The following is a 19,964-nucleotide window of genomic DNA, read 5'->3' as shown; positions in this document are numbered from 1 at the left end:
CTTCCTTTTGAAATGTTATTTACACACAACACAAACATATCACTCTTCCAATCAATTGCATGGAAATAAAACTTTATTGGAGGTTTGAATGAATCTCTGACAGATGTTGTAAAATATAGGTAATCCTCAACTTATAACCACAACTAGAACTGGAATTTCTGTCATTAAGTCGACTGGCGGCCCCCAGGGGGAGGGCGTTCTCTGTGGGCGTGCCAGACCTTTGGAACCGTTTACCGGTGGAGCTCTGGATGGCTCCCGACCTTCGCTCCTTCCGACATGACCTAAAAACATATTTATTTGAACAAGCCGGCCTGGTCTGATGGGTTTAGGGGTATTTTAACGCTATTGTATTAATTTATTGAATTGGGCTGTAGTATTTAATATTTTTTAACTTTTATATATTGTATTTTATTGTATTGCCCTGTACACCGCCCTGAGTCCTTCGGGAGAAGGGCGGTATAAAAATTATATTATTATTATTATTATTATTATTATTATTATTATTATTATTATTATTATTATTATTATTATTATTATTATTGTCATAAGTCAAGTTAGACCTGACTTTATGACAATTTTTATGGTGGTCATTAAGCAAATCCAGCTTTCCCAATGGGTACCTTTTGTCAGAAATTGGCAAAAGGTTGAAAATCAAGATCACATGGCCATAGGAAAGTGCAACCATTTGTAAACGTGAGCCAGTTGCCAAGCATCTGAACTGCATTCACACGATCACAGGGTAGTGCAACAATCAGATCATAAGGCACTTTTTTCCAAAGCCGTTGTATCTTTGACCCATTGTTAAAAAAAATGGAAAGTTGAGGACTACCTGTAAAACTAAAGGGTACATGAAATAATCCCATAGGCCACATAATCAGAGGCATCTAATCCAGCATCCCAATTCCCAGAGAGCAACCAGATGCCTTGGGAAAACTGACAATGAGGGCAATAGCTATCTATGCCAATATTGCCTTCAACTGAAATTTGGAGGCCTACTACCTCCACAAGCATGCTGTTAACAGAACAGTTTTCCATGAATGTTTCTAACACCTCTCTGAAATTATCAAAGGTAGTGGACTTTGCATTGTGGCCAATTCCATAAATTAATAAAACTATGTGAGAAGGGCTTTCAGTTTCCAGGAAACTCCTACCTATTACTTTCGGCAGATGATCCCGAGTTCTGGGTTAGGAAAGAACAAAAGAAGTGGGAAGAAAACACTTCTTCCCTACCAGGAAAAAATAGTAACATTTTAAAGCTGTAACTGGTGTAGCAAAAGTTGCTTTAAATCTTTCTCCATCCCCTTTGTTCAGAAAATGCTACATAAGTTCCATCCTGTTTCCTTTAAACAATCCCAGAATTGTTTTAGTTGCCCTTTTTCAAGTGATTTTGGTTGATTTCAAGGTCAGGATCACACATGGGTGAAATTGCTAGAGCTCCAAGTAATCTGAGAAGTTGAAAAAACATGACAAGGTATTTTTGGAATAAAACTCTGTGTAGTCGCCAAGAAAGCTTTGTGGATATGTCTATAAAATCACCAGGAGTCAAAAGACAACTTGGGGGAGATTTTATATCTTTTAACAACTTTTCCAAGCCCATGGCAACTCTAAAACTTGGAAACAGTATTCCCAGTGAGACTTTCTGCTAAGCAATCAGATTTCCATTATTTATTTCACGTTGTTGTTAGTTGCGAAGCCGTGTCCAACCCATCGCAACCCGATGGACAGCGTTCCTCCAGGCCAATTAAGTTTTTTTTAAAAGAAAAGATTCCAAATGAACATCTATCAAACTGTCAATTAAGCTCAGACAAACTTTTAAAAATGTAGTTAAAATACATAAAAACCCCAATATTCTTTGAAAAGAAAACAGATTTATTGTACTTACAATCTAAAATGTCTTGTTCAATGGAAGTATTCAAGAGCATCATGGCAGTAGCAGCATCAATATCTGAATCTGAAAACCAGAAAAAGAAAAAAGCACCCCACATCAATTAACCTCAATTACGTTTGACCTGGAACTGTATGATTATCACAGAATAACCTGTCAGAATTCGTTCCTAGCAATTTAGATTGGAAACAATTACCCAAAAAACAAGACTCTTAGAGCTTTGATTAGTAATATTTATCAGAAAATGATTAATATAACCCAAATCTCAGCAATTAAGTCTGCTTTCAAATGAGAAACCTCTATACAGAACATTTTAAATGGCAGTTCTGGTTTCTTTTCTTATGCTTTTTCACTGCAAAGGCTGATTTCGTATCAAGGTGAAGGCAGCTTTCATCTGTTGATTGCTTTTTTTAATTGCCACCAGACGTCTTCTCATTGCAGGATGTTATTCTCACAGAGCGATCTAAGGCGTGGGAATCAAACTCGCCACGTCACGTGATATTTCATGACGTATTGCGACTTTTTTTGCACTGCCGGAGCTGGGGTGGGCCCAGCCTCCGTACGATGCAATCAGTCCATGGGCCGGCAGTTTGACACCCCTGATCTAAGGCAACAAAAACTAGCCATACTTCTGAAGCAATACAGGTGGTTCAAATAATACAAGCAAACCACTATTGAAGCTTCAAATGAAATTTTCCAATCTTAGTACTCTTAGTTTTCTGATTTGTTATCTGTACAAATGCTGGGATCAAAGTCTTTCTTTGGCAACTATGAACAAGTTTTGAGTTCAAATTCTTCCTTCTCATGTGATCAAATTCCCTTATATCAATAAAGTACAGTTCCAGTCAGATTTGTGGAATCTGTTTCTGATCTGCCTACCGTGAAGGGCTGATCGATTCAGACTTTTTAACAAAAGGTAGGTAAAGGGTCAACAGAAAAAATTCTTACCTTTGATAGATCGTCCCTGACACTGTTTCCGAATTGAGGTTAAATAGCAAGGAGATGATGAACCACTGGAAGAGAGGAAAAAGAACCTCAAAATTCAGAATCTATGCTATGGAAGACAAAATTAACATGAACTAATCATATTTTCAGCTGTTATGATTTCAATACACATAATTTTAAAAGTATATAACAAACTCCAGGAATTTCCAAACGGATCCTCAAATGAACCATACCAAAATGATTTCTAAACCAACTATTAGAGAAAGATGCCAGTTTTCTATTGATGCCAAATCATGGCACATTAAAACATTTTAAATATGTGATCCATCCTTTTTTATTAGTCACGTTTCAGTCTTATACCTAAATACTGGAAACAGGACAAACTGATATTGAAAAAGATTATCCAACCAGGCGTACTCATCAGACTAAGGACTGGCTGCAGCTCCCTTTATGGATCCACTTGATTACTATATCAGAAATGAAACAGCTGCTTTAATTGAACTGGAGTAGGCCCACTATTTCCTCAATAAAGCACTTAACTGGCATAGAAAAGAAAAGTTTCTGGCATTTTCAATTTAAAACTTTGTAGCAGGTTGTCTAAAATATATTTTTCTAAAATCATAGAAAGTTATCTGCCCACCAAAATAGATTATGCTGAATTATGCAGATGTTATACAAGCTACTAACAGGTTTTCTGAACTCTTATTTGCTACTGCTTTCTAAAGATCTCTTAAGTCTTTTGCTGCATCTTGTCCCAGAATAAAATGCCTGGACCAGGATTTATTCCAGGTCACGCATTACTGTCTGGCGCAAAGTTTGAAACTTTTGTCCAGAAGTTAAATGAAGTTTTCTAATGCTGAAAGGCGAGTACAGGTTATCCTCAACTTACAACCACAACTGAGCCAAAAATTCCTGTTGCTATGTGTGGCATTTGCCACAGTTAAGTGAATCACTGCAGGTGTTAAGTTAGTAACACAGTTGTTAAGTGAATCTGGCTTCCCCATTTACTTTGCTCGTCAGGTTGCAAAAGGTGATCACATGACCCCAGGATACTGCAACTGTCATAAATCTGAGTCAGTTGCCAAGCATCTGAATTTTGATCACATGACCATGGGGATGATGCAATGGTTGTAAGTATGAAAAATGGTCATAAGTCACTTTTTTCACTGCCTTTGTAACTTCAAATAGTCACTAAATGAATTGTTGTAAATCGAGGAGTACCTATACATCAAGACTATTTTGGGAAGAGGGTCTAGGAACAGCTTGTCCTTCCTGCAGTGGTGCACTTACCTCAGGGCAAATGATTTCCATACTTTAAAATGCCTATGTAACTTTCAAAGGCTTTCTAATCTATAAAGTAGTACTTACATGTAATCAATGGGAAAGCTCTTGGTTTGATATTCAATTTATTTGTATTGTAAAAAAACTATACCACCAGAAACATTGAGACATCGCTAAGAAACCTGAGCCTACATCTTCAAGTTATTACATGCTAATTTATATTCACATCAGCTCCTGAAGACTAAAAATGGAGTATACCTGCACTATAATATTATATTATACATTCCCTAGAACACACCTGGACATTTTATGGTCCCTGGGCTAATCTGGCCCTTTGGCTATCTCTGTCTGGCCCACACAAGGTCAATTGGAAATTAGAAATCAAATGTAAGTATATGCTATGTTCACAATAAAACTGCATTGCTTTTATTTTGAAAGCAAGTGCTTTTTTAAAAAAAAACATATATGCGTGCATGCCTACACATCATCACAGCTGTATGCGTTTAACCCTCCATAAGAGTCCCAGTTTATCATGTGGCCCAATTAATTGCCCATCCCTGTTCTAGAGCAGGCATGTCTAACTGCCGGCCCAAAGGCCAGATGTGTCACGCCAAAACCGCACTCAACCCATTGCTGGCAATGAGGAAAAAGTCCTGATACATTGCACGACGTCACATAAGTTTGACATGCCTGCTCTAGAGCAATGAGAAACAAGCTAAATGATGGATTTGTGGCCTTTTTAAAAAGTTAAAAGCTCTGAAGCTTCAGCCCTTATATACGTTATTCAATTTAATTTAATAGCACTGTTTTACAACATTTCAAATTTCTTCTCCAGAATTTAAGAGTTAGTGGATAATTATCACTGAGACATCTTTTGTAGATAGCTCACGTTATGGACCCCTTTCCCTTGATCTCTTCTTTTTAACCTTTTAGCCTCAGGTAATTTCAGGCAATCTCCTAAGTGTATTAATACAAGAGTCACCAGAATCAAAACAATGTGAGGCAACCTGATTTTTTTCCCATCCTTCTTTCACTCTAGTACTTCCCAAAGTCTGGCACTATCTTTGAAAAGTTAGGGAGGGGTCATCTGGGCCCTCAAGTCTATAATGACCATTCCTTTAATTTATTTATTTATTTATTTTAATTCCATTTATATATTTTTATTTTTTTTATTTATTTCCATTTATATCCCGCCCTTCTCCGAAGACTCAGGGCGGCTTACAAGCTTAGCAGTAGCCTTCATTCTATGTATATGCCTGCTTATTAGGGCTTTCATACACCACCCCCCAAGCGGCATTATTACAAAGTCAGCTTATTGCCCCCAACAATCTGGGTCTTAATGGACTTATGACTCTTTCAAATTGTCTTCTGAAAGTTTTTCTCAATTGCTTTTTGAATTACTCATTTCACTTCCTAATTGGCCTAATTTTTATACCATCTTATTTTTTATTTATTGCTTACATATATTTTATCATACTAAGTCTGTTATTCTGTTTCAATGTTCCTGCAGCCATCTTAAAAATTACACTGACAGCAAAATACAAGTATCAATAGTATTAATATTTTAAACAACATTCTATACTTAAAGGCTCAGAGACCTCTTTTCAAGGCTAGATATGGCACAAAACAAAGAATGCAAGACACTGCAATCTAATACTACAGACATGTCAAACACAAGGCCCAGGGGCCGGATCCGGCCCGCGAAGTGGTTTCATGTGGCCCGCGAAGCCATCCTGGAAACAGTGAGGGAACGGCCCCCACTGCCTTGACCCTTGCCCAGAGACCCTCCTTCTACCAGAGACCCTCAGATCTGTCCCACTCCTGCCCAGGCCCCCATAGGCACCCTTGAAGTGAACGATGTAGAGCTGGCCACACCCACCCAGTAGGCCATATGCACTCTAACCATGCCCACCCAGTAGGCCATGCCCACTCTGGCCACACCCACCCGGCCCCCTAAGGGCAACCGCAATGCTGATGCGGCCCTCAATGAAATTGAGTTTGACACCCCTGTAATACTGTAACAAACATGCACTTTTGGTGATAACCAAGTTGGAAAGTAGAAAAAAATCTAAACAATATAGTGATATTCCAGAAATTTTATTTCTCTGCCTCCGTGAATGTGCAATGCTCCTAAGAATAGAAAACAAAATTAATTCATCTTTTTTGTCCAGTTATTGTTAGGCATGAATATAAGTCTGAATTTCAATCTCACATACCTGTCCTTCAAAAAAAATGCATCTCATCCTTAACACTTTTTCAGAAATTTCATCATTTTTAGATTTTTTCTTTAAAAGGCCTTATGCAACTGTGTCAATTTTTAAACTGTATTTTCTGTTAATTCCTTTATTCAGTTGTAATTTCACGTGAAACATGAGCTAGTTTTCTCTTTCAGATTATTGCCACACTACAAGTCATCATGGCCTTGAGAGGAGCTGCAAAGCCTCTTTGTCTTGTAGGTGCTTGATACATCCTGGAGGTAGTCAAGGCAGAGACCCAGGAACAAAAGTAGTTCTGTCCTCTTCTCCACAAAGCCGTTGGTGGTATTTCAGGCTCATATGGTGCACTGGGATTTGGGTCACGCCCAAAATCTCACTCTTGCTATTACCTCTTCCAAAATGAACCATGTAACACAAAAGTTGTATCAGACAATTATTTTTCTGCAAACTTACACTAGAAAGTATATGAGAATTGTGTAATTAATTCATAATCTGCAAACATGGGGGTTTATGGTCTCAAAATATTAAGCAAGAAGCTTTATCACCTGTCTTATACAGAATCCTGTACATCTCTCTCAGCTATCACAATTAAATTCTTTTTTTAATTCCGTATCAAAATTCCAGTCTATGATAAAAGGCTGACTATTGAGATGAAAATCTAAAACTGCCTTGTTCAGTGCTTGGTCTCCTGTATTCTTTGACTGAGGTATGCTGATGGGGAGTAAACTCAATGCATTTGAGGACAAGGAATGGAGGGTCTCTTCTCTGGACATGGAAGGCATTTCTGCCTACAAAATCTAGGATCTGCCATTGAATATGAGCTGTTCTCCAACTTTCAAAAAATTTAAAAGAAAAACATAGAAAGACAGCTTTCTGTCACAGTCTTGTCAAAATACAACCTGTCCCATCTTCTCTTTAGCAATATTATCTGGAAAACTTTTTCCTCCAACATTGTACTGCTTGGAAAAAGAAATCCTACCTTAGTGGTGATGCTGGTGGGGTATAAAATGCAAACGCAGAGGGAAACGGTTGCTTCTTCAGAGCCTGTACAAGGTTTGGTTTATATTCTGGATCCACACACCACAATGAACCTTTTCCGTTCACCTAGGAAACAACCCTGCATTAGTACTGATTACAGGCAGTTTCAATAAGACCATCAGATCTAAAAGTGTGTTACTCTCCACAGGTGTTTGTATAAAACACAATATATCACTATTTTTATGTTTAAAGACCTTAGGATGAATGTGAACACAGCTGGAGTCACACTTCTCTGAATCAACGTGGTCAATGGATCACCGCGGCATCATTACTGCAATCCCACCTCTTTGGCACTGTATTCATCACTGGTAACAGCAGCAGAAGACCTACAAGACAGCTGCCATTCCTACAGGTCTGTGCCTCTCCAGAAGACAGATTGACCTCAGAAATGTGATAGGAAAAGAAAGGGCTTGTAACTTTCCTCACAAGTGTTTTTCTTTTTCTCATGGCAGCACTGGGGTCATATTTATGGACAAATACACGGTTAAAAACTTTTAAATCTAATGTTCACCCACTTGAAAAATTGGAGGGTTTTTTTGCCACTACCAAACTTAAAAAAAAAACAGCCTTTTCTTCAACACAATGGATACCTTACATGCCAAGCTTCTCCAACCTGTAACTATATTTTCATAAGATATTAAAAATTTTGTATTATTTATGTATCAGATTTATGTCCTGCTTTTCCTTCTGGAGCCCAAGATAACATACCGTCAGCCCCACTCGGCAAACCAGACCAGGAATTCAACTCCACATAAAGGCTAAAACTGTTTTCATTTAGATTGGCTATAATAACAAGATTCTGAAAGTTTGATTGTGCTGTACCTTCCCTTCCTCCATCTTGTACTTCAGTGTCTTTGATGTTTAGTATTAGGATAATCAAAATGGAATAAAAAATATAACTTTTTGTTTGCACTTTGTAATACAGGGTTTGAAAATGCAACCTTCCTTAACTTGGAGTCATCCAAATCTGTTGGGCTACAGGTAGTCCTTAAGATGTAATGGAACCCAGAATTTCTGTTGCACATCATGAGAGTTGTAACCTGAGGCACCCACGTGACCAACCCGATTTTACATTTTTTGCAGCAGTTGTTAAACAAACACAATGGTCATTAAGCAAACCCATTGTCTGCAATTGTTTCTCCCCCCCCCCCCGAAACTAGAAGTAAACACTAGTTTCCAGAAAATAATGCAAATTGTGGTCACATCATTGTGGGATGCTGCAAACAGCCATAAATGCGGGCCAGTTGCCAAGTGACCACAATGGGATCTAGTGACTGAGGGGGGAGGCTTGTTGGAACTTCAAATCGCAGTCATAAGTATCTTTTGGGGGAATCCATTGTAACTTTGAACAGTTGCTAAGCAGCCGATCGTAAGTCGAAGACTACCTGTGATACAATGCTGATCACCTCCAGATAATGTATAAAACTAAAAAAAGTTGTTCTTCCTCAATTTCTGTCAACTAGTTAAACCTTTTGAAAAAGAACCCAGGCATTCCAGGTCACAGAAAATAATCTGCCCACTCTGAATGACAATTTGTATCAGATAAAAACATGGTAACCACCACAGAAAGCAATTCTATCCATTGTAATACATATGGCAAAAAATAGCATCGTATTGTTGTAGTTTGCTCTTCCTGCTGAGCATTATAACAAGGCACATTTCTCTTTTCCAGGGTTGGTTAAGATACCAGGTTAGAATGTGGGAGACTGAGAGTTCTAGTCCTGTCTTAACTATGAAGGCCAGCTGAGTGGTCTTGGGCCAGTCACTCTCTCAGCCCAAGTCACCTCGCAAAATTGTTGTTGCGGGGAAAATAAGAGGCGATAGAAGCGTTGGACATATTTGCCACCTTGAGTTATTTATAAAAATAATAAAGGCAGGATATAAATAAGTAAGTAAGTAAGGCCCAGGATACTTGCAGGACCGTCTGCTCCCAGGAACGACTTCCCATCGCCCTGTGCGCTCACACAGAGAGGGCCTCCTCAGGGTGCCGTCGGCCAGAGAATGGGGAGGGCCTTCTCTGTGGGGGCACCTGCCCTGTGGAATCAGCTTCCCCTGGAGCTCCGGATGACCCCAGACCTCCGGTCCTTTCGTCGTGACCTTAAGACATTTCTTTTCCAACAGGCCGACCTGGACTGATGACAATGGGGTTTTTAAACTGGTTTTAAGGTTTTATTAATTGGGGCTATAGATATAGTTTAATTTTAATTTTAATATTTGTATTCTCTTGTATTTTATTGTTGTTAGCCACCCTGAGTCCTTTGGGAGATAGGGCGGCATACAAGTCCCATTAATTAATTAATTTCATTTCCATTGCTGTTTTTTGTTTTTTTAAATGGCCCTATTCAGGGAGCATACCAAACATGAGACTAGAATGTAGAGAAAATGTTATCTGCCTGTTTAAAAATAGGCCCCGCTTCTCTAAAACACTCACACATAAGAACTTGAAAAAGCCAACATTTACTTATACAGGTAGTCCTCAACGTACGACTACAATTGAGCCCAAAATTTCTGTTGCTAAGTAGGACAATTGTTAAGTGAATTTTGCCCCATTTTTTTTTACTTTTCTTGTCATAGTTGTTAAGTGAATCATTGCAGTTGTTAAACTAGTAACACGATTGTTAAGTGAATCTGGCTTCCTCAATGATAGAAGGTTGCAAAAAGTGATCGCATGACCCTGCAACCGTCATAAATATGAGTCAGTTACCAAGCATCTGCATTTTGATTAGGCGATCATGGGGATGCTGCAATGGTCATAAGTGTGAAAAACAATCATAAGTCACTTCTTTCAGTGCTGTTGTAACTTCAAATGGTCACTAAATAAACTGTTGTAAGTCAAGGACTGTCTGTGTGTATTCTGAAAAAGCTATTTTTTAAACAAAAAACAAAAGCAATGTAGCAGTAGTAAAACTGACAAAAAATTGAGACAAAGCCTAGAATAAATTCCTCAAAAATGCATTCTAAAATTATTGACTAAAATTAGATCTTGGCATCTACTCCTTTCCTCATCAGACAAGCACAACTGATTAGGAATGCTTGCTGCAGATTTTGAGCTGTGCTCTTTCCATCAATATCACCCCAGGCCCTGGCAATCTAGTTTTGTCTCTGCAGACCATCCATATTTTGTGTCACCCGTTTAACATACATTGTATCAGGCAAAGATTCAGCAGGCTGGTAAATGCTGAATCAGATTTGAATCCTTTTTCTGACACCCAGGGCCAAACCACTTCCTTCTGCTGGTTTAAATATACTTATCTTGTTCTAGGGCCTAGACCAGGGGTAGGCAACCTTGGCTCTTTTATGACTCGTGGACTTCAACTCCCAGAATTCCTGAGCCAGCTATGCTGGCTCAGGAATTCTGGGAGTTGAAGTCCACGAGTCATAAAAGAGCCGAGGTTGCCGACCCCTGGCCTAGACAATTTGGTTATTCGGTGTCTTTTTCACTTGGGCTTACATGCATGTTATATTAATATTTTGTCTTCAAATGCTTGCTTGGAAGCATTAAAACTGAAGTTGAAAACTTCAATAGATAGGATTAATAGAGTAATTTCTTAATAGCAGCCCTGCGTGTCTTTCTAATTGGCTTTTATTTGGAGAGGCCTTTTGTAAAAGGATGTTTAGGACATAATGCATGCATTCATTCACAGCCATCTCTTTCTCTTCAGACAATGAATAAACAGGCACTATTCCAAAATAGAACTAAGACTTTTCCTATCGGTTCCCTATCTTCCTTTCGAAGTGCTCAAGGTGAATTAACTGGGGCTGTCTTTTTGTTATTCTTAACAAAATATCTCAAATGAGGTACATCTGGGCAAAAGATATTGCCAACAGCATTTCAGAATTAGATTTCACTGGGGTATAGCTATATAATTGGACTTCATGTTTTTTAAAAAGTATATACTTATTATCCTCCTTTTTCATAGGACTGCCAGCAATTCTTCATCCAGGGAAATCAAAACTATTCCTGCCTCAACTTCAAACAATGATGCATCAAGATGGATTACTGGGTACCTCATTATCTATTTTAAAGGCAAGTTCTAGCGCATGCAAAGACATCACAGGGTGGTAAGTAATCTCATTTCAATTACTGAACCTAATGCACTTTTAATTTTAAATCCTATAAATAAGACCCTGAAAAAGTAGGAATAACCTCAATCGTCCCAATATGCAGGATACTTTTATGAGTTTGCCTTGAACAGTGTTACACTGGGTAGATTTGAATTATTCTTTTGAACAAGGTTATTCCTCTTGAATAATGTAAGAGAGTAAGTTATTTTTCAAATAATAAAAATTTGCACACAGAAAAATACCAGGTTCAACTATTTATGATAATCCTTTGAATAACTTAATTAACAAATTGAGAGAAATCATTCACCATATGGAAAAAATTCCTCAAAATTTATTTACAACAACAACAACAATAATGTTGGAAGGGATCTTGGAGGTCATCTAGTCCAAACCCCTGCTCAGGCAGGAAACCCTATACCATTTCAAACAAATGTCTGTCCAGTCTCTTCTTAAAAACTTCCAGTGTTGGAGCATTCACAGCTTCTGGAGGCAGGTTGTTCCACTGGTTAATTGTTCTAACTGTCAGGAAATTTCTCCTTAGTTCTAGGTTGCTTCTCTCTTTGATTAGTTTCCATCTATTGCTTCTTGTCCTACCTTCAGGTGCTTTGGAGAATAGCTTGATTCCCTCTTCTATGTGGCAATCCCTGAGATATTGGAACACTGCTATCATGTCACCCCTTGTCTTTCTCTTCATTAAACTAGACAAAACCAGGCAACAGGCAACAGGGAGAAAGCAGAGCTGCTTAACTCATACTTTGTGTCAGCCTTCACACAAAAAGAAACTATAGCCCAACACACCAAAAAACTCACTGCAAAAGACATACTAGAAACAAGAATTAAAATAAGCAAGAAAATGGTAAGGGAACACCTATCCAACCTTGATGAATATAAATCATTGGACCCAACAGGCTACATCCCAGAGTTCTGAAAGAGCTGGCAGATGTTATCTCAGAACTGTTGCACCACATCTTTCATAAATCCTGGACCACCGGGGAAGTAAGTACCAGAGGATTGGAAAAGGGCTGATGTGGTCCCCCATCTTCAAGAAAGTGGGGGGGGGAAACGGACCCAGGAAACTACAGACCAATCAGTTTAACATCAATACCTGGGAAGATCTTAGAAAAGATAATCAAAAAAGCCTTGGTGGAGCAGTGGGCTAATGCCTCCTTAAGTAACACCAGCTGCCTGCAATCAGTGCAGGTTCGAGTCCCACCAGGTTCAAGGTTGACTCAGCCTTCCATCCTTCCGAGGTAGGTAAAATGAGGACCCAGATTGTTGGGGGCAATAAGCTGACTTTGTAATAATGCCGCTTGGGGTGTGTGTGAAAGCCCTAATAAGCAGGCATATACATAGAATGAAGGCTACTGCTAAGCTTGTAAGCCGCCCTGAGTCTTCGGAGAAGGGCGGGATATAAATGTAATAAAAATAAATAAATAAAAATAAATAAAAAAAGAGATCTGCGAACAACTAGAAGCAAACAAAGTCATAACTAGTAGCCAGCACGGGTTGTTTAAAACAGATCATGCCAAACCAATCTCATCTCATTCTTCAGTAACTAAACTAGTAGACCAGCGAAACACAGTGGACGTAGTATACTTAGATTTCAGTAAGGCATTTGACAAGGTAGATCACAACCTACTCCTTGGTAAACTAGGAAAAGGTGGATTAGACCACATCACCACCAGATGGATCTGTAGCTGGCTAACAAACCGTACTCAACGAGTAGGCATCAATGGCACTACATCCACATGGAGAGAAGTAAGCAGTGGAGTACCACAAGGTTCTGTCTTAGGCCCAGTACTCTTCAATATCTTCATCAATGACTTAGATGAGAGAATAGAAGGGGAACTCATCAAATTTGCAGATGACACCAAACTGGCAGGAGTAGCCAACAACCCAGAAGACAAAGTCAGGATCCAAAAAGATCTCAACCAACTTGAACAATGGGCCCTATCCAACAAAATGAGTTTCAATGTAGAGAAAAGCAAAGTCTTACATTTAGGCAGGAAAAAACAAAGGCACAAATACAGATTGGGCAAGACCTGGCTTAAAAACAGTAACTGTGAGAAGGACCTTGGAGTCCTAGTGGACAATGACTATGAGCCAGCAGTGTGCAGCAGCAGCCAAAAAAGCTAATACAATCCTGGATTGTATAAACAGAGGCATAGAATCAAGATCAAACAAAGTATTATTACCACTTTATAAAACCCTAGTAAGATCACACCTGGAATCCTGCAGCCAATTTTGGCCACCATCTCACCAAAAAGATGTTGAGAGTTTGGAAAAAATTCAGAGAAAGCAACTAAGATGATCAAAGGCCTGGAGGCTAAAACACACGAAGAACGGCTACGGGACTTGGGTTTGGCTAGTCTAAAGAAAAGAAGAAATAGGGGAGACATGATAGCAGTGTTCCAGTATCTCAGGGGGTGCCACAAGGCAGAGTGGGCCAGGTTGTTCACCAAAGCACCAGACGGGAGGATGAGAAACAATGGTTGGAAACTGATCAAAGAGAGAAGCAACCTGGAATTAAGGAGAAACTTCCTGACAGTGAGGACAATCAACCAGCGGAATAGCTTACCCCCAGAAATCATGGGTGCTCCATCACTGGAGATTTTTAAGAAGAGACTAGACATTCACCTGTCTGATAGGATCTCCTGCTTGAGTAGGGGGTTGGACTAGAAGACCTCCAAGGTCCCTTCCATCTCTATTCTATTCTATTCTATTCTATTCTATTCTATTCTATTCTATTCTAATTCCAGCAACCGTTCCTTATATGTTTTAGCTTCCAGTCCCCTAATCATCTTAGTTGCTGTTCTCTGTACTCTTTCTAGAGTCTCAACATCTGTTTTATATCATGGTGACCAAAGCTGGATGCAGTATTCCCAGTGTGGCCTTACCAAGGCATTGTAAAGTAGTATTAACACTTCATGTGATCTTGATTCTATCCCTCCGTTACTGCATCCTTGTACTGTGTTAGCTTTTTTGGCAGCTGCAGCACACTGCTGGCTCATATTTAAGTAATTGTCCACTAGGACTCTGAGATCCCTCTCACGTTGAGCAAGGTACCCCCTACACGATACCTGTGCATTTGTTTTTTCTTGCCTAAATGTTGAACCTTACTTTTTTCACCATTGAATTTCATTTTGTTAGATAGCACCCAGTGTTCAAGTCTGTCCATATCCTCCTGTATCTTAAGCCTATCTTCTGGAGTGCTGGCTATTCCTGCCAGCTTGGTGTCATCTGAAAATTTGATGAGTTCCCATCTATCCCCTCATCCAAATCATTGATGAAGATGTTGAAGAGCATCTTTATATATAGCTGCCCTTCTTGAACCAAACTCTGGGTGTCTCATAACCCCAAAATAAAACAAAATCTATCTACAATAATAAAACATCAAAAAAAGAAGATTTGGCATCACAACTAACTTTCCCATGTAACCCACAAGTTCATCTTATCAATCTCAACCTAACACAACGTTTGGAGAAAAAGACAAATCTTAAGTATTTTTCAGAAGGTTGAGTGGGGGCTACTAATAATCCTCTGGGGGAAGGGTGTTCCATATGACAGGTGCTGCCACAGAAATGGCATGTTTTGTAAGATAACAACATTTAACTGAGGGGATGCCCATTCTATCCAATCTGAGAGGCAGTCATAAAAATAACCGAGTCCTATATCATATAGGGCTTTAACTGTAATAATCAGCACCCAGTAATAATTTCACCCAGAAGAATATTGGAAGCCAATGCAACTCCCACAAGAGATGTAACATGTGTGTTCTTCATGACACTAAATTCTGGATCAGTTGTAATTCTGGACGGTCTTCAAGGGAAATTCCATGTAGAGTGTGTTTCAATAAATCAAGTTAGATACTGTTTTCAGGAAAAAAGTCTCCAACTTGATTCTAGCCCCAGAATTCCCATTTATGTTCATGTGTCCAATAGCTTTAGCAGAAATTTTCAAAGAACATACTGCTTTTGGAATATTGTAAGTCTTTTCTGGATGGAAAGAATTCATTTAGAGGAAAGCTGTGCTGATGTCAAGCAATAATATTCGATGTTATTTTAAGGTAAACAATGCCTCAGTCACTTGAAAAGCCCATACGTTGGAAACTTGACAGCTGATTTCTATGCCATTTCCTATGGACAACCAACCATCCTTTCTACATCATATATAGCCCCAAGCTGTTTTAAAAATCGAACTGCTGAAATTCAGTAGAAAAACAAAGAAATTTGATGTACAACCTCTCAACAATTTGGAGAAGGCTGTGATAGTACTCAATTAGAGATTCCCCAAGAGATGTGTATTTGTTTAGCAAATCTCATTTACCTAAGCATTGTATATCAGACCCTGCTTTCTTCAGAATATTTCTGTTAGAAACTTTTTTTAAATGATCTGATCCCTTTTAACATTTGGATCAATATTACAAACAGCATTTCATCAATACAGCAAAGTTTAACATCTGTGGTACATTTGGGAGATCAACCACTGCAAAGACCTCTTTCCTAACACTCTCTATATAGAGGTACATCGTTCTCACGATGAAGATTGCAATTTTAATTCTACCATTTGCTTTAAAAAAGGATAACTTTAGGATTAGTCTTCAAGATTCCTCATAACACGCTTTTTCTAATCTAGTGACCTCCAGATATGTAGAGACCGAGAGTCCCAGAATTCTTTGCCAGTATAATATTTCCAACCTTAGAGGAATCTGGGAATTGCTGTATGAGACCATTTTAAATTCTACAGGTAGCCCTTGACTTTCAAACATTCATTCATTGACTGTTTGAAGTTATGATGGTGTTGAATGAAGGTGGCTACAGCCGGTTATTGCAATTCTGGCCATCCCAGCATCTTCACAGTCATGTGATTGTGATCTTGAAGCCAGGTTATGCTTACAATTGGTTGCAGTGCCTCATGAAACCATGATTTCCATTTGTGACCCTTCCTGCCAACTTCCTCAAAAGTCAATGAGGAAGCCATCAGGGAATGTCACAAGTCAGTAGGTTTCCCCCACTTGTGCCTTCTCCAAACCCCTTTGCCACACCAGCCATTTGCACATTCCTATGCACACACACACACACACACACACCCAAGCCTCACAGAATTTTTTCCCACTTCTCATACTCTTTCCCTCTCATTACCCCCCCCTTCACATCCTCTTTTACCAGGCAACAGCTATTTTACCTGCCTGCCACCCTGCTTGCAAGCCACTTTACAAGGATGTGCAACTTCCTGCTGGCTTCCCCACTGACTTGGTTGCTGGAAGCTGGCATGAAGCTGCCTCACCTAATAACCATGGGAGTCAGTTAACAGGACTGCAGGGATTGACATCACTAAGCAATGGAGTTTCACTTTACAATTGCATCACTTAGCAATGGAAATTTTGGACCCAATTGCTCTCATAAGTCAAGAACTATTGGTGCTCTTGTTCAGAATTTATGTTTCTTTCATCTCAGTGGATTAGGGAATAAAATACTCCGACAGCAGACTGGCTGAGTGTTCTGGAAACTTTAATCCAAGCATGTAGGAAGGACACCAGTACAGAGAAAGTTTCGCAATTAGTCTTTAATATACCAAGAACATAAAGCACCTGTTTAAAAAGTGAGCCTTTTACCAGAGGTTTGTAGTGCCAAATAATACAGACAATTGGCAAATTTTATGTACATTTTTAATATTATGAAGCAATTTTTATTTTTCTTGTGGTGTCATACTTCACAGGGGAAAGAGTCCATTTAATTCAGGATGGGTTTTCCATCACCTGAGATGTTCTTATTTATTTAAATAGTCACCCCCAATGGTCAAATAAAGGAAAGGGATAAATGTGTGTGACTTTAAGCTTCTCCATGAAAACTGGCCTCTATGTGAGCTGCAACATTAACTCAGATGGAAAGCCTTACTATCGCCATCATACCAGAGAGATACTTGCAATGTAACAAAGCAACATTCAATAAATTTGGCTTGCATATCTTGTTTCCACTGCATAAGCAATTCCTCTTTAATTTCTACAAAACCAGTTCTGCAGAACAACTAAAAAAGCCAACTAAGTGCCCTCAGATGCTCCTGAGTTTATATTACATCAAAACATACAAACACTTGGGATCCACCCTCACATTTGTGTTTAAAAAGGCAGAGAAGAGAGATGACATATCCCATCTCCAGCCAGGATCAGCACACCAGATCAGCACAGCTTCCTCCTTCCACTACCAGTCACTCACAAGCCAGCCAAGCAAGAGGAAATGCTACCATGGCAACACAAACCAGGCTGCTTAAAGAGCTGGTACTTTACACATTAAGCTCTCCCTACCACAAACAGCACAACTTTCAAATAAGCCATTTTTCCTACTTTAGGCAACAGAACTAATGCAACATACAATTTCCAGCTTATCTAAAACAATCACAATCCTCCTACTATGCGAACTCTGTAAAGGTACACCCCAAAGCTGGCAAAATTTAAGTCACCTGGACAGGTACCAAAGGAAATCAAGTGTGAATAAATGCACTGGCACTCATTCTGACAGGATGGTTTACATACAAATGGAGAAATTCCTTATATTCATTTCCACTTAGCTGAACGCACGAAAAGCACTAACTAGGCAAAGAACAAATCTACACACATTCCATTTTTCTCTCCCCATCCTCTACACATTCAGTTGGAAGTGCAAAGCAGAGTTGTACTTGTGTTTGCTAGAATATAAATAAAAAGGTAAAGGTTCCCCCGCGCATGCGTGCTAGTCGTTTCCGACTCTAGGGGCCAGTGCTCATCTCCATTTCAAAGCCGAAGAGCCAGCGCTTGTCTGAGGACTTCTCCGTGGTCATGTGGCCGGCATGACTAGATGCCAAAGGCGCACGGAACGCTGTTACCTTCCCACTATAGTGGTCCCTATTTTTCTACTTGCATTTGTACATGCTTTCGAACTGCTAGGTTGGCAGAAGCTGGGATGAGTAACAGTCGCTCACTCTGCTACGTGGCACTCGGGATTCGACCCGCCAAACTGCCAACCTTCTGATCGACAAGCTCAGCGTCCTAACCCACTGAGCCACCACGTCCCTTAGAATATAAATACAGCTCTATAATAAAAGTTGTCCAGGACTGTGAAGTTCAATTTATGTTCAAGCCATGTATGGCCCCCTTTTAAATCTCACAGCTGAACCCATGGAAAACTGGGAGAATAAAGATAGTCTCATCTCTAATTTGAAGCCTTGCACACTTTCCATTGAACATCTATGGAGGACATAGGGAATGGCCTTGAAGCACAGGAGGAAGAGTTACTACCACAGCAACAGTAAGATAAGAAGGTCTTGAATCTGTAATTGAGTAATACTGGTAAGACAGAATGTATCAAGCAAGCCCTTTCCTAGTTCACATGAAGATAAAGTGAGGGAGGAGGAAACACATTCAGATTTGGAGGCCTGTTACTATAGATGTTACAATAAAAGTAGTCCCAAAAACATTTTTTCAAAAGGCAACTAGACTTTGTTTTCCCTTGAAGACATTTCACTTCTCATCTAAGAAGCTTCTTTAGTTCTGAAAAAGTCCAACTGCCTTTTGAAAAAACACTTTTTGGGACAATCATGACCTAGATGACTGAGAATTTCCATAGACAATAAAGTAGTCCAAACCCATGTGGTGTTGGTTTCATAGTCTGGCCTACCTTGCAGGGCTCCAGTACTCCATTTTTTTCAACCAGCTTTGTGGGATGCAATTGCTGCCCTAATTTGCAATCTCTTTGCATCTTCATTTCTCTTAAACGCATTTATTTTTATACTTGCTTTTTCTAGCATATCAAACTGTACAATTTGTAATTTCATGATTACATGCTACTTCCATCAATATGTAAATATTTGTTCATATTTCCCACAAATAATTATGTTTTGGGGCTCACTGCTCATAAATAACATCACAACATGCCTCACGATTGTCAGCTTAGTATACTTTGTTTTGTGCATTGGTTTAAAGAATACGCATTTTGTAAATTTGCAATAAAATGAGAAGTTAACTGATTCCCCACCCATCCCTAGTTTAGTTAGATGTAGTTTATGAGTCATTAAATCAAGTGTTAAGCAATAGCAAAAAAAACCAATGACAACCCACTACACTGATTATTGCTTGATTCTTGTAGCCCAGCCAATGATGCCACCTAGCTACACCTAAATCCCTCTTTACAAAAATTAATCCACATTTCTTATTAGCTATCACAAGCATTGTAAAATATACCGATAGTTATAAGAACAAATCCAACACATTAACTTAAAAATCTCAAAAGCAGACAAGCTTTCAGCAGTTTTTAATATTTCTTCACCAGCTAAAGTATTAGAAAAATTACAATTAAAAATAAGGGAATAAAAAATACATTAACTACACTGTTAGAATTTAGCTCAAAAGTGTGCAGTTACGTGCAACTCTCGAATTCCTTGGATATAGTTTAGAGAGACATTGAGAATTTACTATTAAATTGTCATTTTCAATACACTACAGAAAACACTACATGGTGTATATGATTGGACATTAATCTTATTAACTCTTATTTTATTTT

General features: G+C 39.0%; 1 protein-coding gene across 1 annotated transcript in view; it reads right to left on the bottom strand.

Annotated features, from left to right (window-relative positions):
* Window positions 1-19,964, bottom strand: part of FOXN2 (forkhead box N2) — a 51,346-nt gene that overhangs the window by 8,414 nt on the left and 22,968 nt on the right. Inside the window, exons 3-5 of the mRNA XM_083371848.1 lie at window positions 7,307-7,431; window positions 2,834-2,898; window positions 1,883-1,951 (exon numbers count right to left, since the gene is read on the bottom strand). Of these exons, the coding sequence (XP_083227974.1) occupies window positions 1,883-1,951; window positions 2,834-2,898; window positions 7,307-7,431 (259 nt within the window). The remainder of the gene's footprint in view (window positions 1-1,882; window positions 1,952-2,833; window positions 2,899-7,306; window positions 7,432-19,964) is intronic.

Source organism: Vipera ursinii (genome assembly GCF_947247035.1).
Source record: "Vipera ursinii genome assembly, chromosome: 1".
NCBI lineage: Eukaryota > Metazoa > Chordata > Lepidosauria > Squamata > Viperidae > Vipera > Vipera ursinii.
This window is presented reverse-complemented; position numbering and strand designations above follow the sequence as displayed.